Below are 19,441 nucleotides of genomic sequence, written 5' to 3' on the forward strand. Positions count from 1 at the left end.
AAGAATGATGGAAACAGGACAGGCAGTTTGCAAAAACTGGGAAAGAAAAAAATGGCACTCTTTAAACTGGTAGGCTGCTCTCGACCCACCTATCAAAACAAGCTCTCGATTTAAAGGACATTTACTTCCATGTGACAATCTTGGAGTCACCATTATCAGTTCCCAGTGCTCCCCTTTGGTCTCTTGTCTGCCTGGTATGTATTTACAAAGTGTATGGTGGTGGTAGCAGCATTTCTCTGGTGGTCAGGGGAGTCTTTCCTTACCTGGATGATTGGCAATAAGAGGTTGATCCACGTCACAGAGAGATTGTTCAGCATAAACATAATGGATGATAAGCTTCAGAGGGGTAGCCGTGTTAGTCTGGATCTGTAAAAGCGGCAAAGAGTCCTGTGGTACCTTATAGACTAACAGACGTATTGGAGCATGAGCTTTCGTGGGTGAATACCCACTTCCTTGGATGCATGTAGTGGAAATTTCCAGAGGCAGGTATAAATATGCAAGCAAGAATCAGGCTAGGAATAACGAGGTTAGGTCAATCAGGGAGGATGAGGCCCTCTTCTAGCAGCTGAGGTGTGAACACCAAGGGAGGAGAAACTGCTTTTTAGCTGGATAGCCATTCAGAGTCTTTGTTTAATCCTGAGCTGATGGTGTCAAATTCGCAAATGAACTGAAGCTCAGCAGTTTCTCTTTGAAGTCTATAATGGATGAAGCCATCTGCCTTAATAAACTGGCAGATGCAGATGGTGGCTGTGGGTGTCTTTTGTAACCTCCGCTTCTTCTCTTTGGCAGATCCTAGGCTCAAGGGGCAAACCCCTGAAAACACTGGGACTGGCAAGGACAGAACACCCTCTGCTTCACTGCAAGGGTGCAAATGTGCAGGGATTTCAGGATTCCTCTCATCAGTTTTTTGTGATAGGAGTGATGGCCCTTCAAATTGGGGTCCTGGACTGTTGGTTGCACTTCTGGAGGGAGGCCAGAAGAACATAACCAAGATGAGTGCCTCATCGTGATGGCAGAGGCCATGCCACGACTGTAGACAGGGCTGGATTAATGCAGGAGCTTTAGGGGCTGCAGCCCAGGGCCCTGGAGTAAGGGGGATCCCGGCGCAGCAGGACTCAGGCAGACTGACTGCATGCCATGGCCCCTCGCCACTCCCGGAAGTGGCCAGCGCTGACACATTTCTGCTGCCCCTGGCAGGGGGCGCAGTGGGGAGGCAGCTCTATGCGCTGCCTATGTCGCAAGCATCGTCCCCACAGCTCCCATTGGCTGGGAACCAATGGGAGCAAGCACCGCCCCCTGCACGCCGGGAACCAATGGGAGCTGTGGGGAGCAGCGCTTGCGGGGGTGGGCAGCGCATGAAGACATGCTGTCTCCTCCCCCCCCCCAAGAGCGTGCAGAGACATGGCAGCAGCCAGCTGCTTCCAGGAGCAGCATGGGGCTATGGCAGTCAGCCAGCCTGCCTGCCTGAGCCCTGCTGCGCCACCGGCCAGGAGCTGCCTATGGTAAGCGCCTCCCTGGTAAGCTGCCTATGGTAAGCGCCACCTTGAGCCCCCTCCTTCACCAGCCTGGAGCTCCCTCCTGCACCCAAACTCCCTCCCAGAAAGAAACTAATACAACAGATGTTCTAAGGTAAGAAGTAGGCTATTTTGAATTAACTATATTCTACATGTTTTAAGACTGAAATGTAACCACAGAATGGCTTTATGTTAATTGAAAGGCAAGTTTAGTATAGCGTTAATAACCTCGATGCCATAATTGTGATCATTTTGTTTTAAAATTAGGAAAAAGACTTGTATACAGGGGCCACACAAAATCTAATAGCCCCAGGTCTGCGAAAGTGTTAATCCAGCCCTGACTGTAGAGGCTGCTGCATCCTCCTGCAGAGCTGTTCTGGCAACCAATTTGTCTTCCTTGATCAAAGTCTGTAACATCCTGTTTCGCATCATCTGGGCGCTTGTCCTGGAACTTTGGAACTGTATCTCACAGGATGAAATCGTAGTGCCCTAGAAAACTTGCTGGTTTGCAATATGAAGCTGTAAGCCACCTGTAGAATAAAGTTTCTTCCCAAATAAGTCCAGCTTTTTGGCCTCTTCATTTTTCGGGGTTGATGCCTGATGACCTTATCACTCTCTCTCATTGGCTGTCAACACTACAAGTGAGCCCAGAGGGCAATGACAATAGAGGTGCTTGACCCCCTGACAGTGGACACAGCATCTCCTCTCCAGTCTTTTTGTAGTCAGTGACAGGGAAGCTGGGGTCTGCCAAAGGCTTTGGTAGGCTCTAAAACAGCACAGGAGAGGTATTCTAGCTGAGGTCGCAGATGCCAAAATATCCACCAGCTCAATGGATTTTTCCTGAATCTCCTCAGGGAGAATGTCCAGGGCCACAGACATCCTCCTCAACAATTCCTGATGAGTCTTAAAATCATCAGGAGGCAGAGAGATAGGTTCTACCACAATTGCCTCATCAGGGGATAGAGGAAAAGGATGACAACAATACCAGGGACTGGTCCAGTTTCCACTGCTCTCGTGGATACTCGTGAGAGGTATCCTGAATGTGCTCAGTGCCAGGCTTAGTACCAACACTAGGATGTTTGTGGCATGGATGTTCCTGATTGCCTGTAGATGGAGCCAGCTGAGATGGATGTGGGGACACATTCGATTTGAGGGGAATCCCCACTGGTTCCAAAATGGCCCCTGGTATGGCCCCGATCCCCAAGTGTATTTGGCTCAAGGGTCATTTCGGTAAGCTCCTAGCTGAAATTGAGGCTGAAACCAGGGAAAACAGGTGGTATTCTCTTGATGGTGAGACTGGCTAGGGACACACAGGATTTCACTGCAGAACCTGATGAAGAAAAATACTCTTCCTGAGACCATGGCGGGGTTGTACAGTTCGGTACCGGAGAGGACGGTTCAGACCCGGGGAGATCACCTCGATTTCCCTAGACAGTACCATCTTGATTGGTTCCCTGATGGCCAAATCAGTTGGATCTGCCCAGTGCAGAGGTGAAGCTGCTAATTCTGGTATCTTGGGCACTGGTGCCAGGCAAGACTCCTGAATTGCCAGTGACAGCAGCACAAAGAGGTTCAACAACGCTCTCACAGCCTCAAATGCCTCAGGAGTAGATGGTTCTGGGAAAGTACTCTCCAGTACTAGAGAGTAAGGTGATCCCAATGATGGTGCTTTGAGAGCCAGTCTCAACAGGCCCATACTGGGCTCTGGAGTCAATAAACTTCCCTGCTCAGAGTCCTTAGCACCCTCCCGAGTCCTTAGATGACCTCAACCTCTTTGCTTCCTTCCAAGATCCTGGTATCAAGTCCAATTTACAGTGCCTCTTCCTTGATAACAGCAACGCCGATCTACCGCTCTGTGCTGGTAATGCCAAAGACGCACTACTGGTGCTGAGCAACGACAGTATCTGGATTGAGGAAGATGGTTGTGATAGAGGACATAGTGCCGATTCCAGCAGCAGATTTCAGTCTAGTTGCCCTGTCCTTTTTGCAGCGGGGCTTAAAGCCCTTACAATCAGCACATCTGTCACTCAAATGAGCCTCCCCCAAGTGCTTAAGGCAGCTGGGATAAGGTTCACTCTTAGGTATTGCCTTACCAAAGGAGTGACAAAGCTTGAAACCCAGAGAGCACGACATATCTCCTGTACGTTGGCCGGTATCCACACAGGGTGCCAGATCCACACACAAACACAATTTAAAAAAATATATATATATTTACTTACTACTCTATTAAACTATATTAATAATACAGGACTACAACAGGTACTATTTACGTGCTTGACTAGAGACTTGCAGAAGGAAAAGGAGCTTTAACAACCAACATGGGCAGCGGGAAGGAACTGAGGGGGGTCAGGGACAGCTCAGCCCTTTATGCCTGAACATGGTGCACGAGACCTCAGAGGGGAAAACTCTCTGACAATGTGCACTGGAACACAGACACCTACAGTGGAATGGACATGTGCAATCATTCAAAGAAGAATCTTAATTACTATCATTACTGCAGTTTGAAAATCTTTCATTAATCAAATGGTAAAAAGGGACCCAAGATAAATGTTGTTCTATATAAAGCTACTAAATAGTTCCTGTGCATGAATTTTAAAAATAAACTTCAATGTGTGATATTTGAGGATAACGTAGTTTATTTTGTATTTCACCTACAAGCACCAGAGGGAAAAAGGAAAACCATAGAAGTCTTGCCTGTACAAATCAACTACGTGCTAAACTTATGTATTTGCAGGTGAAAGCAATCCCTCTCAAATCTTTACTGTACAATTTACTACTCCAATGACAAAATAATCCATTCTGCTAAGGTTTTATGAATTTCTACCATTTACAAGTACTAGAAAAGCATCAGACTTTCAGAACGTACTTACTTGCACCAGGAGTGAGCGAGCCAGTTTAGTCCATTTAACTGATAGTCTCTTAACTCTAAACCTTCATGGCCACCAATATATGATGGTTGCTTCTTCAGTGCAACAAACCTTGGCCTCTGTTTTAAAACCTATCAAAGTGATATTGAACATTAGCCCTACTACTGAATGTTTTAAGATTCTAAATATAATTTTACTGAAGATGCAGGAGAAAATGGAAAATAATTTAAATTATGTTTATATACATTACTATTTTAACTTCTAAAAGTTAACATAATTTCACTTTTGAGTGAAAATAATCACAATGGGGACATTTGTCTGCTTAGAACTAATAAGATCACTGACTAAAGTTATATACCTTAACAGTCATTACTAAACTAAACAATTTTAATATTTCATTCTGTGATCTGAAAAACTTTATAATGTATACCATCACTAATCCAGGAACAAAACAGCCAGCTACAAATATTTTTATTGTCTCAATTCTCAGATGTCTATGAAAATTATCTTAAATCTCACTCACCTTGCAGTCCTTAAAAGGAGTTGTCTTGGATTGATTTCTGCTAAAATACTCATCGATGCATGACTGAAATTTTTTGGCAATGAGAGCACCATCTTCCCAGCTGCACTCTGAGTAAGGGAGACCCTGCCACTTGCAATAATAATCTGGATAACCTGCTGCTGACTTCTGATTTGAATGAGCTGTAGAATACATTTGAGATACTTCATCAATAATTTTGATTTTAATGGACATTTATTTCATTTTTGTGACACAATCAAGTGACAAAGTGCTCAGAATTAAAGAACCCATTATTAACCTCCATCCTAATTTATATCCATATTATTTTAGTTTGAAAGTAAAAGAATTAAGAATTCTAATAAATTTATTATCCACAAATATAAAATTTGGAGAATTGGGTCTGAATTCAACACGATGAAATTCAATAAAGACAAGTGCAAAGTACTTCACTTAGGAATTAAAAATCAAATGCACAATTGCAAGATGGGGAATAACTGGCTAGATAGTACTACTACTGACTAGGGTCTGCAGGTTTAGTGGATCACAAACTGAACATGAGTCAACAATGCAGTGCAGCAGCAAAAAAGGCTAATATTCTGGGGTGTATTAACAGGAGTGTCATATTAAGACATGGGAGGTAATTGTCCCAGTCTACTCGACACCGGTGTGGCCTCAGCTTGAGTACAGTTTCCAATTCCAATTGGGTTCCACATTTTAGGAAAGATGGGGACAAACTGGAAAGAGTAATGAGGAGAGCAACAAAAATGATAAAAGGTTTAGAAAACCTGACTCGTGAGGAAAGGTCAAAACAACTGGGCATACTCAGTCTTGAGAAAAAAAGACTGAGGGGAGACCTGATAAGTCTTCGAATATGTTACAGGCCGTTACAAAAAGAACAGCGATCAGTTGTTCTCCATGTCCATTGAAGGTCGGATAAGTAGTAATGGGCTTAATCTAACTCAAGGGAGATTTAGGTTAGATATTAGGAAAAACGCATTAACTACAAGGGTAATTAAGCTCTAGAATAGGCTTCCAAGAGGGGCTGTGGAATCTCTACCATACAGGTTGGACAAACACCTGGGATGGTCTAGGTTCACTTAGTCCTGCCACAGCACAGGGGGCTGGACTCGATGACTTCTTGAGGTCCCTTCAAGCCCTACATTTTTAAGAATCTATAAAAATAGAAGCAATGACAGTATATTATCCTTATTGTTATTTCCAGTCTCCAATTTGTCACTTACCAATTATTCTCTCCACTATTTGATATTGTTTATGAAGATCATCTGTAAGTTCTTGCTGGCAGTTATAATATTCCACATCTTCTGGAGAAGCATTTTTCAGCCTGGAATGGAAATTATGAAAATAGTCATTACATTGTTTCATTCTAAAACTAAAACAATTTCACAGTCCAAAAGCTTTCAGTGTAAGCACCAAAGGTAAGTTAGAGGGAAAGCTTCTTTGAGAAAGGAACTAAAGGATATCTCAGTGGAGAAAAAACACCTGCTACAAAAAATTCCTTATCTGAATTAGGTGCCCTCCTGACTGGAAGCTGAGGAAAAACTACTGAGAAACTGTACTAGTGTCAGCTACACCTGATAAAAAATAATTAATGTAGGTATAATACGGAATGTCCACTCCCAACAGTTAAAGTATTGTACTCTGTAGGACACTTTTTTCACTTAATGAGAACAACACTTGAAGGGGGTTAAATCCAGGGAAATCCATCTCAACCATTCCTAAAAGTAATGGACAAGAACCACCACTTTTCATATAGGACACTGAATAACCCACTGGAAACCAGCGTCAAAAGAAGGCAGTAGAAGGTAAAGATTTTCTCCAAACATTTCATTCAGGACTTCTAACGACATTGATAAGAGAGTGCTTGTTGATCCAGACAATGAGCAGAAAAATGAGACAGTAGAACTGGAAAGCCTAGCAAAGTGAATAGAATTAAAACTTCTAAGAAAAAGTAGTAAGTATCACTGTGGAGAATGTAATGAACAGTTCTGTTAAAGTACAATGGTCAAGAAAAGCAAATGGTAGGCCATTTGAGTAAACAGTAAACAATGCATACTGTTTATTGTGTAAATATTTTATTTATACTATGCATATTATAAACATTTAAGAAAAATAACTTCCAAACAGCTTAGTTATTTATTAAAGGCATGATCCTGCAAGATGCCACATATCATCATTCACTCATGAGTAATGAAGTTGAGGATGCTGTACACCTTGTAGGACCTTAAAATGTCGAGGTGGTTTTAACAATAAAAAGATCACGTATTATCTTCTTGCTGAACACACACTATGGAAATATATTCTCATACGGAGATCAATCCCCTTACAATACTACATAAGCACAAATGCTGGTAAAAAAAAAAATCTGTATTATGAAAGATGACTATCGATAACATTCACCATCGTTTTGTTTCCTGATCCTTTTTCTTGTAGTTGTCCAGTTTCTTCATTCCTTTAACATTCTGCTGCTTCAAGGTTTCTTCAGTCTCCCATGTGTTATGGATATGAGACCAGCCTTTCCATTTAATTAGATACTGTGTTTCTCCTGGCTCCTTCGATTTATCAAACCCTGCATTTGGATCACCGTCTGCCTCAACTGCATAGATGGTGGTTGTAGCACCAGTGGCTGAAAAGGAAATCACAAGAGAAGTTTTAATAGAGCATAAGTACCGGTGAATCACCTAACAATGAATTTGATATTAATATAATTCAATTGGTAATTTTTTTATAATATGAGCATTTATCAACACATGATCAACTACTTCTGTAGTTCTCTTCCACCTAGTGTTACTTACGTAATTCTGCTGCAGAAGTATATGCCAGTCAATAAATAGTCTCAAAGACCTGATTTAATAATAAGACAATGTAACCAATAAAACTGAGCATCTAAATTAACTGAAGGTGAAAGGAGAGTGGATGAAAGAAGGGGTAGACAGCCACCTTACAAATATCTAAAATAAACTGATAGACGAGAACTGACAAGCTTGTCATGACATCTCATGACAGAGAACATCAATCCCAGAACTCAACAGACTTTTTTATGGGACATTAGTTGCTAAGAGGGAGCAATTATCATAACCAACCTATTGCAGGCTACCAAAATTCCAGCAACACCACATTCCTAGATATTCTGGTGACCCAGGAAGAGGTGACAAGGTCAAATTCTACCAATGCCCACTTGTCTACCGTGACTTTGCAGTGTACGACTACAATGCAATCAAAGATGTGACTAGCTGAGATAGGAACACCCATGCGAGCGCTAATCTAGCGAACAAGGCTAAAAATTGCAGTGAAGATGTGATGATGGTGGCTTCAGCATGGGCTGTACATGTTAGCACAGGACCTGGGTACATACTTGCATTGATCACACAACCATTTGCATACAACTTGCTTTGAGAAATGCAAACCACATTGTAGTCAACCACCATCTGAATCTCCACCAATATAGCATCAGTGAGGTCAGAAATAGGTGGCATGATAATCCTACTGCCACCAATACCATCCCACTGGTTACTGATAAATGTCCTATTTAGCAGACTTTCTGCATTCTTCTGAAAAGGGGTTAAGTTTGTAGGAAGCTACTTAGTTGTGCATACAGTGTAGCACACAATATGAAGCTCATTTGCATGGCACTGAACTAGCTTCCCCTTAAACTCCTTCCACAGCAGCTGTCTTCTCATTCTCTTCCATTACTTGACCATGGAAGCTTCCCTATAAAGTATTCAATGAGGCTTATTTAAAAGGGCACTGTCAGTTTTAAAACACTTTCTGTCTGAAGCTTTTAACCTAGCATTGTTACAAATTAACACCTAAAGCTACCTATAACTGAAAGAGATAACAGAAAATTCCACTTGTTTACTCTTTTCATTTGTCATGCTGTGCATAGTTAATTTAATGGTTTCACCTATATAGTCAGTCTGTTTCCCCTTCTGGTTGGTGGTTTCTCTCATACCAATAGGGGGTGATAAACATTTAAAAAAATCAAAAAGTGTTATTGTTAAACAACAAACATTGACAATGGGACTCATGGATATGTTTAATACCTGAAACTACATTTAACTTTTTTGTTAGTTTGTTTTAAGTTGATGAGATTTCATGTTGTTGATGTCGTTTTAAAGCCTTGGAGTAATGGGATGATGATGATGATGATAATGAGATGGAGAAAAAAATCAGGAACAGAATTTCTTATGGTGAGAGCTGTCAGACCTTGTCTACACTGGTATTTTACTCACTGAGGTGAAATTTAGACTCCACTGAAGTCAATGGAAATTCTGCCATTGGCTTCAATAGGCAAGGATTTCACCTCTAATGTAGGCATAATTTTCACCAATGCAGCAAAATTTGCACCAAGGTAAGATGGACCAATGCAGCTACACTGGTAGATGACATTCCCGAGAAGACAAAGCCCTACTTTCTGGAATACCAGAAGCAATAAAAGCTTCATCGCTTGGGATATCAAGGCCAGGTCTACACCACAAACATTTGTTGGCATAGCTACGTTGCCCAGGGTGCAATGAGGTGCAATTTGCAACCAAGACAGCTGTGCTGGCGAAAGCCACTAGGTCAGACACAGTTATACAATCAAAATTGCATTTATTTTGCTTGGAAATGGTGGGGCAGGAGGACTGGAATAAGCAATGCTTGCAAAAGCAGAGTGCCAGCAAAGCACTTCTAACACAGACTTGGCCAAAACCAAGACTGTATAGAGCTCTAAAGAATACACTCTAAGATGGCCAACCTGTGGCTCTGGTGCCACTTGCGGCTTTTCAGAAGTTAATATGTGGCTCCTTGTATAGGCAGCGACTCCAGAGCTGGAGCTACAGGTGCCAAACTTTCCAGTGTGCCAGGGGGTGCTCACTGTTCAACCCCTGGCTCTGACACAGGCCCTGCCCCTACTCCACCCTTCCCGCCTCCTCCCCTGAGCCTTCCATGCCCTTGCTCCTCCTCCCCCGCCCCCAGCCTCCTGCATGCATCGAAGCAGCTGATCAGGAGGTGCGGGGAGGGAGGAGAAGGTGCTGATCAATGGGGCTGCAGGTGGGTGGGAGGTGCTGAGAGCGGGGGGTGGAGCTGATGGGGGGCTGTTGACATATTACTGTGGCTCTTTGGCAATGTACACTGGTAAATTCTGGATCCTTCTCAGGCTCAGGTTAGCCACCTCTTCCTTAGAGTATCACAGCTGGCTCCACAGAGAGGATAACATGCCCTAAAATGGACCTTTTCTAATTTAGTTCTGTTATTTCCAAACACACTTGATAAGCAAAGTAGTCAGTTGTTTCTGTTAAAGTGAACTATCAGCAGTGATTAGCAATGGAACTGTATCAACATTTGCCTCTCTGATATGAATGGGGCAGTTTAAACCTCTACAAACATAGTTTCACAAAATCACAGAAATGTAGGGCTGGAAGGGACCTTGAGAAGTCATCAAGTCCATCCTCCTGTGCGGTGGCACGACCAAGTAAACCTCGACCATCCCTGACAAGTGTTTGTCCAACCTGTTTTTAAAACCTCCAATGATGGGGGTTCCACAACCCCACTTGGAAGCCTATTCCAGGGCTTAATTACCGTGGCAGTTAGTAGGTTTTTCCTAATATCTAACCTAAATCTCCCTCACTGCAGATTAAGCCCATTACCACTTGTCCTACCTTCAGTGGACACGGAGAACATCTGATCCTCATCCTCTTTATAACAGCCTGTAACGTATTTGAAGATTTATCAGGTCCCCCCTCAGTCTTCTTTTCTCAAGGCTAAACATGGCCATTTTTTTTTTTTAACCTTTCCTCATAGGTTAGGTTTTCTAAACCTTTTATCATTTTTGTTGTTCTCCTCTAGACTCTTTCCCATTTGCCCCCATCATTCCTAAAGTGTGGGACCCAGAACTGGAAACGGTACATAAGCTGAGGCCTCACTAGTGCCGACTTGAGTAAGACTATTACCTCCCATGTCTTACGTAAGATACTCCTGTTAATATACTCCAGAATATTAGCTTTTTTTTTTTTTAGCAGCTGCATCGCATTGTTGACTCATATTCAATTTGTGATCCACTAACGTTTCCAGATCACTGTCAACAACCATTTAGCCAGTTAGTCCCCATTTTGTAGTTGTGCATGTGATTTTTCTGCCCTAAGTAAAGTACTTTGCACTTCTCTTTATTGAATTTCATCTGGTTGAATTCAGACCAATTCTTCCAATTTGTCAAAGTCATTTTGAGTTATAATCCTGTCCTCCAAAGTGCTTACAACCCCTTCCAGCTTGCTGTCACCTGCAAATTTTATAAAGATAGTCTCCACTCCATTATCCAAGTCATTAATTAAAAAACATGGAAGAGTACCAGCACCAGGACTGACCTCTGCAGGACCCAACCAGACACACCCTCCCAGTTAGACAGTGAACCATTGATAACTACTCTGAATATAGTCATTAAACCAGTTGTGCATCCACACTCATAGTAATTTCATATAGATCACATTTCCCTAGTTTAAATATGAGAATGTCATGTGGGACTGTGTCAAAACGCCTTACCAAAAGGCTTCAGGTGGTTAGTAGACTCACTGAGCCTCAATGCATTCCAAAGCCTTCTTCACAACAACAAAAAATATGAAAAAAAGTTTGGTTTGTAGAAACTAATAAGGTGGAAGGAAGAGTGTGCTGGAAAGATTCTGGTGCACTTCAGTTCACTTCAAGCCTCAAACCTAAGCAAGACGAGGTTAATACATTCCATATTGGGGCAGAGATGGGAATGTTTTTATAAGTTTTCTAAAACAGAATGAAGGAATTTAACTTCATTAAAAGAAATTTCTATAGAAGTACAACCTGGTCATCTTAGGTAAGAGACGCGTAATTAATGTACAAGTGTAGGCCCTGATTTTGTCAACACATGTACATCTGAATATAGGTGAAACAGTGAAATTAAGAAAAAGTTGATAAATTTGAGTTTTTGAATTCGAATCTGGAATCAGTTGGGAGAAAAGATGGTTTATCCATTATATTACAAAAAAATAAAGCTTCTTATTATACAATAGGCTTCAGAAAAAATTAAGTGTTTGGGTATAGGGCTAGCTGAAATTATTTATCAGTGTAAGGAAATATGGAGATGTGGACAGATCTTCCACTTACTTACAGAAGAGTTAAATATTCTAATAATGAATATGCTCCCTAAGTTTTCGCCTCTCATGGGCCAGTTTTTCCAAAATGAGGCATAAAGTTATTTACATTACTTTAATGGAAAGATGCTCCTTAGGGTTACATTCATTAACATTTTGTTTGCCATAGAAGTGGTATTAAATTCCAGCTCCAAATTATTAATATTGGGATGTTCTAGTTCAATCCTTTTGTCATCAGTACAATGTGTTTTGACATCCTTTGCACAGAGACACAAGGTGGGTGAGGTAATATCTTTTTTTGGACCAACTTCTGTTGGTGAGAGACAAGCTTTCAAGCTTGCACAGAGCTCTTCTTCAAGTCTGGGAAATGTACTGAGTGTCAAATATACTAAATGCAAGTGTGCTAAATACAAGCTGGAATAACTAAAGAGTGTATTTAGTTGTGATAGCCCGAGTATCTTTCCCAGACCTGAAGAAGAGTTCTTTGTAAACTTGAAAGCTTGTCTCTGGTCCAATAAAAGATATTACCTCACCCACCTTGTCTCTATAATATCCTGGACCAACACAGCTACAACACCCCTACAAACTGTACACAGGATAGATCAGGTTATTTTAGCATATTACAGTTTATATTTTACCTATGTTTAGTTTAAATGACACATAGGTTCAGGAGAAGAGTGGAATATATTTCATAAATGTAAGACTGTACCATTTGTATTACATTTAGGCCATGGAGTTTAAATCAGTTATTCCCTTTGCAGTGAAATTTTACTTTGTTTTGGAGTTGCATAGAAAATATAAAACAGATTGAGCTGGTTTTGAATATGGTTTGGAAGAGCACTAATAATGCAAACCTTTGATCAAAAGGAAATTAATAAATAATTTAATAGACCATATTAAGTATCCATTCAGATATCACCCACAGACCTTTGAAAATGAAGATACAGAACCCATATTTGAACTTACATTTGGTATATCTTTGATTATGAAATTTATTGTTTCTTTATATGTTTAGGCTCATCCAATTAGGAATGCTACTGTATATTTATAATTTAAATAATTTATAAAACAGCACATATTAAAATGTAAGGGGACAGTAGCAGTGGTGAATTTCTGGTGTGGATCAAGGTTATTCACTACGTCAGCAGTTCTCAAACAGTGCGTCGTGACCCCATTTTAATGGGGTCATCAGAGCTGGCTTAGTCTTGCTGGGTCCCAGGGCTGAAGCCAAAGCCCACGGCCTTCAGCTCTGGGCGGCAGGGCTCAGATTACAGGCCCCCTACTTGGAGCTGAAGCCCTCGGGCTTCGACTTTGGCCCCCTTGCCCAGGGTGTTGGAACTCAGGCTTTGTCCCCTGTTCCCCTGCCCCACCTTGGGCAGCAGGGCTCAGGCAGGCTCAGGCTTCAGTCCCCTCCTCCTGGGGTCGTGTAATAATTTTTGTGGTCAGATGCGGGTTGCGGTTGAATGAAGTTTGAGAACTCCTGCACTACATACATGAGCTTGTGAATTCCCTTTCAAAACGGCCTATCTAGTCTGCAGAAAAAATATTTCATGATATTATGAACCTGTATTTTCCCCAAATTCTTAATACTTCACTACCAAAGAGAAATAATTCACAATGTGTTTTAAATTTAATGTATGTTTAACATTATTTTGGGGGAAGAGGACAAACATAAAAAAGTTATGAACGCTATATATTTTTTGAAATGTAAAAATGTTTTTTTCTTTAACTGTAAGTTACAACAAAAGTTTTAAAAAGAATTTAAAACAGGATTATCAAAAACTCATTCTGGACAGAGCCAAATTGCAATTTTAATTATGGCTGTGGGACAGGGCATAAATATTGAACTCCATATACTACCCTCATAATCAACATGAAATTCCCACTAATATCAAAGGAAAGTTTGCACAAAAAAAAGTGTAAAATATGTATTTTACATCTTAACTAAAGTTTTAGTTATCATTATTTATCCATTATCTTATTGCCACATTCAGCATCACTCAGTGAGGAAGTATGCTCACCTCTATGACCATCATTCTTTCTAACCTCCCCTCTTCATCCTCTCCCTCCCCGCCCTCCTTTGTGGCCATATCAACACCAGGAAGAACGGTGTATTTGAGCACATGTTAACTAACATGTTAAAATCTTAATACAGACAGGGTAAGTTGTGGTTTTAAAATGTTAGCTGGTGGAGATCAACCCCTAGGGCTGAGACTAGGGTTTTCCTTGACCAGTTAACACACATTAAAAAGGACATTTTTTCTTAGACACCTGAATTTCTTTCCCTGAAGCAACTCCCAATTCCCACCTCCAATGGTTTCATTCCTACACCCTTCTCCATTTTACCCCCCAAACTACTAAGCAATTCAACAGTTAACGCAGATACATAAACCATTATCATTACACTGGGGAGCTAACATCCAAAATGTATGCAAGCACGCATGCATGAGCAAGAATACTTCATTTGTTTACTCTGAATTCAAATTTAGGAAGTTATCTTTGCATTTATTAAGCTAGAAACTGGTTTTTAAATGAAAGTTTAGATGCTGCAGAAACTGAAACAAATACATAAAAGTTGTAAAAACTGCTCTTGGATTCACTGTAGCATTTTGAGAATATAGGTCAAAAATACCTCCTTTTCGTCCAACACGACTATCCATAAACTTTTCTATAGTTTCAAATTCATCTTCTTCAGGCTGTGGGACATCCTCTCCACAGACTTCCAGCAAGTCATCTGAATCTGTCTTTGTTTCTTCAGCTTCTTTGTAACTAATATTGACTGTTGCCTGGCGACGAGACCCTCTTTTATCATAATCATCATCCTCATCCTCATCGGATGAATCAAGTTGCCTCTTTTTCTGTCCTGCACTCTTTTTCCCACTTTTTGGCTTAATTCTTAAAAAGAACAAGAGTTGACAAAACAAAGATGTTTTCAATATAGAAATACCCACAAATGTTCTGCCATTTCTTACAGAGTATTAATATTTCACAGTGATTGTTCAACTGTACCACACTCAATTAGATAATGTAGGGGAAAACATTCACTGTGACTCACTGCTGTGATAACATCTTTTGTAACTTCAAAAAACAACTTCCACTCTTGGGATACAGAACTCTACTAATAAATAGTTACATCTGGATTTGAGCTTAAAGAAAGAAAGAAAGAAAGAAAGAAAGAGAGAGAGAGAGAGAGAGAGAGAGAGAGATATTCATATTTCTATCAGAAATCTTATAACAAAGTACCTTAATTTCCAGAATTCTTACCTGCTTGGAGGTTTCCTGCTTTTCACTTTATTTTTTGGCTCATAGTCAGATTCACTCTCTTCACAACTGCTTTTCTCTCTCTCCTCCTCTGATTCAGAATCTGAACCAGTCCCAGAGACAGATCCTGATCCAGACATTTGCCAGTCTTCACTGCATATATTGAAAGGCAGAAAAGTCAAGAATTAGAATATTCAGCATTACTGTGAAGTCCATATATATGAATGCCATCAACTGGAAAAATCTTGTTGACAGAAATAAGCATTAAGGCAGTTAATAATTCAGTGTCATTAAAAAGACAGAAAATGTTATGAAAACTCATTGATCTCTCTACTGCCATGAACAGGGATGCTGCATCTGGAAGCATGGAATACCATCCAATTTCTGAACCGCCACCCCATATCAGATGGCTTTTCATTAAGCAGTAAATCAGGAAGTAATATAATGACACTAGAAACATTTTTCTTCACTTTACCTCTTACAGAAACAAGAAAGATTATATTTTCAATGTTCAGTGTTCCAGTAAATGGATAATTGTTCAGGAGTTACATGAACTTTTAACGCTACAGTGTTACATGAACCTACTGTAATCAGGGTTTCTTCCATGGATATTAATTCTGGGCATCCTGACAAACTGATATGTAGGTTGGCAAGTGGCTATTTGGACAAAGAGACAACAGCTATGAAAATTTGTCTTTTAGGGCTCAATATTCTGTTTCAGGAAACATGGACAGAGGTCTCTGCGTATTTGGTAAGATAATTACATACAAATGTACTAGTTAAAATATTCTTAAAACAAAACAATTGTTTATATTAGATTATTAGATATATAAATTCAACAACAGTTTTTGGTTTTACATACTCTAATATAGATTTCTGTGAATTTTTAAACGACAAAGGATAGGAAAAAAATAAATAACTTTTGTCAATCACAACCAAAAAGAACTAAACATACAAAATTACACACTAATTTTAAAAGAGAGGTTTTTTGTTTTGTTTTTAAAGAGTTCATGAAAAGTGCCAGATTGACAGTCCTAGAAATTGAAGTGGTTTATTTTCCACAGAAACTATATCACACAGGCAATGGCAGTACAAGCTTCCCTACACTGCACCTCTAACCTTCCTCAACTCTGACCAGGTGAAGGGCATGCTTCTTGGGGCGATAGGATAGTTTTAATTTCCATAAGTCATTCAATCCTTGGTTGCTGTACTGAGATCAGTAAGACTGCCAATTAGTGTCAAACATGATGGTCATTTTTGCCCTTGAGATTTCAAAAAGATGACAAATTGTAACAACTTTGTCACTAACTGCTTAATTCCAACTAGTGACCCGGAGATAAAATGACCTATATAGCCTATTCCCAACTACCTTGGCCATATATAGATAATGTTCAGGATAGGATATTCAACAGGAAAAGTAATGTTACAACTAATACACTCCACTGTAGATTCTACAAAGCATTGCTGGAGGTGCTTTTGAACAGACACAGTCAATACAAGTGTACCTGATGCAGGGTATTTTACTAATTGGGGAATTTAAAGTCCTGTTTTACATATAGGACTCAACCTGAAATATATGTTGCATCTAAACATCTATGTATTAGAAAATACCCCAACATTCTAATCAAAAGAGAGAAGTGATAAAATCAAGTCCAAAAACCAACCTGAAGTCAGAGTAGAACTGAAATACTTTTATATATTAGATGAAGCATATATAAATACTAAAATATGCAAGTAGGAAGGACATTTTTATATAGTATTCTTATATGTAAAATATCCTACTCTTTATGTTTTTTCCTCTTGGTCTCACTGGATGAGTCATCCAAAGTGTCTGCACTACTAGAGGAATCCTGCAGAGAAAGCAAAGAATATATAGAATTCATTATCAAATATTAAAAGAGCAGTGCAACTGTTAGCAATCTGGCTTCCATTCTTGAATTGGTATAAATTTATTTTTCATGTTTGATTTCCTCTCCTTCAGTACACAATGATGCACTGAATACGACTAGGGTTTCCATATTTTAGTATGATTCAAAATCTATCACAATTGTTTATGCATTCACAGTGCTCTACTAGAATATCTTTTTGAGTACTACTGTGCCTGCATGAAGTACATTTTTAAAACTGTCATAAATTAGTCAAAACGAACTTCCATCAGGAGACTGAAAATCTCCTCTGTAGTTTACAGATGAGCCCTGTACTAAATACCACCTTTGTACCTACTCAGGCCCTAGAATTGTTTAAACCATTTTTTAAGAAAGGCAAAAATATATCTGACTCCTCACTACCTTTACTCTCCAAAAAAATGGATGGACCCTATCAACTCAGACTTCCCTAAAATAATTTTCACTCAGGCGGAGAACAGTTCTGGAAAAATTTCATCCTGAAAAGAAACTTTTAGGAAGAACCATTTAGCAATAGCTGTAAGTTAACATTTTCTAAGTGTTTACATGGAAAATCTTAATTTACATTTCCCATAAAACTAAAACAGTTAAAAATGAAAACAACTGTATACAAAAACAGAAGTCCAGGGTAACAGAAGAAGAAAATGGAGAAATTATGAGAGAAGATACTTCTGACCATAGTGTTTAATTATTCTTTAGAAGTGAGTAGAGATGTCCACAAACTTTTTTGTTTAACAGATAACTTTCACCCTCTCAACCTCAATAGTATCCCCTTTAAACATGTGCTCGTATCCTAGATTCAAATAAAATCAACTGTTTAGACTTTAAAACCTTCTATTTTGTATCTGAATAATTCTAAAAGCACTACAACAAGAAAATGAAAGTGATTCCTTGGAAGAGACTACAAGTTTAGGCCAAGGTTTCTTAAACTTTTTTTTTAAATAGTGTGGACCATGTTCTCACAGGGATTGGCATGCAGCTACATCTCCTCCCATTCACTACTGCATAACATACTTTCAGAAACGACAGCAATTGCTTAGATGGAAAAGTAATATTTGGAAAGTACTTTTATTACTTTTAAGTAATTTAGAAGCTGGAAACACAAATGAGAGCCAGTAATACGTGACTTGCCAGCTTGGTCAATCGATCACAATTTGACAGCATCTGGCTAAAGCTTTCTAAGAAAGGTAATTTCTTCATCACTTACCCAAATATACAAAATTAAAAATGATTCAACATTTCTCTAGAAGAGCAAAATTCTCTCCTGAGATGTGTGTACACAATGCTTATTGCCTTCAGACAGACTTTCACACATACATATGGAGTGAGCTAGGACACCTCTATGTTTACATTTAAAGCATAGATTCAGAATAAGCTATTCACCTCTTCTGACCCACTGTTTGATGAAGCTGCTTTCTGCTGCTGCTGCTTCCTGAGCATTGCTGATCTCTGTACAGCCAAAATACTTGGATTTGATTTCCAAAACTGAAACAGAATTCAAACAGAAGAGTCATGCAATCAAATACGGTGGAACTTTACAATGATTTAATACAGTCAAATTCCCAAACTGAAGTTTTGCTAATAAAAGTAACTATTTTCAGTTTAAAGAATGAGGAGAATGTTTCAATTTGTTACAGCATTTTAATGCAAAATGTAGCATGCTTTACAGTAAATTTAAGTAAGAACCCTTAAATCAGCACAAAAGAATACATATCTATAGTCATTGCTAACACATTTCAATTTTAAGTTGTTATAACTCAGATAATTCCAATAAGGAATGTAGTTAATACAATTGTCAAATAATTTTGCTTCATATGGAAGCATTGCAACACTTTAAAAAATGAATGAAGAGGAAAAACTGAGTTTTAAGCAGAATTATGTTAATTAATATTCTGTTATATTTATTATACTTTCTTTCATTCAAGGGGAGTCATAATACTTACAAATATTATATATTACACACAGAAGGAAGTAGAGCAAATCTGAGGTTATTTTATCCCACTGGATATGCTCAGAAGCAATTTTCTGAACAATTTAGATTTTCTTTTGAAATTTTGCAAACTTCTTCCTCATAGAAGACTGACTACATGCAAATTTGAAGTTTTCCAGTTCAACAGTTTATCAGATAACAGCAAGCTAAAGTATACAGATATGATTTTCAAAAATGAATAGAGTTAAGAAAGGATTTCGTAGCGTAGAGGCCTAAATAAGTGGCCTGATCTTGAAAAGTGGACTATTAATCTACTACAATCAATAC

The 19,441-nt window shown here is 39.3% G+C and overlaps 1 protein-coding gene across 2 annotated transcripts in view; it reads right to left on the bottom strand.

Annotated features, from left to right (window-relative positions):
• The window catches only part of CHD1 (chromodomain helicase DNA binding protein 1), an 85,339-nt gene that overhangs the window by 38,189 nt on the left and 27,709 nt on the right, over nt 1-19,441 (bottom strand). For both annotated transcript variants that reach the window (XM_074952900.1, XM_074952901.1), the window contains exons 4-11: nt 18,568-18,669; nt 17,063-17,130; nt 15,284-15,433; nt 14,652-14,914; nt 7,320-7,545; nt 6,143-6,243; nt 4,905-5,083; nt 4,385-4,512 (exon numbers count right to left, since the gene is read on the bottom strand). In XM_074952900.1, the coding sequence (XP_074809001.1) occupies nt 4,385-4,512; nt 4,905-5,083; nt 6,143-6,243; nt 7,320-7,545; nt 14,652-14,914; nt 15,284-15,433; nt 17,063-17,130; nt 18,568-18,669 (1,217 nt within the window). The remainder of the gene's footprint in view (nt 1-4,384; nt 4,513-4,904; nt 5,084-6,142; nt 6,244-7,319; nt 7,546-14,651; nt 14,915-15,283; nt 15,434-17,062; nt 17,131-18,567; nt 18,670-19,441) is intronic.

This window comes from Natator depressus, chromosome 5 (assembly GCF_965152275.1).
Source record: "Natator depressus isolate rNatDep1 chromosome 5, rNatDep2.hap1, whole genome shotgun sequence".
Taxonomy (NCBI): domain Eukaryota; kingdom Metazoa; phylum Chordata; order Testudines; family Cheloniidae; genus Natator; species Natator depressus.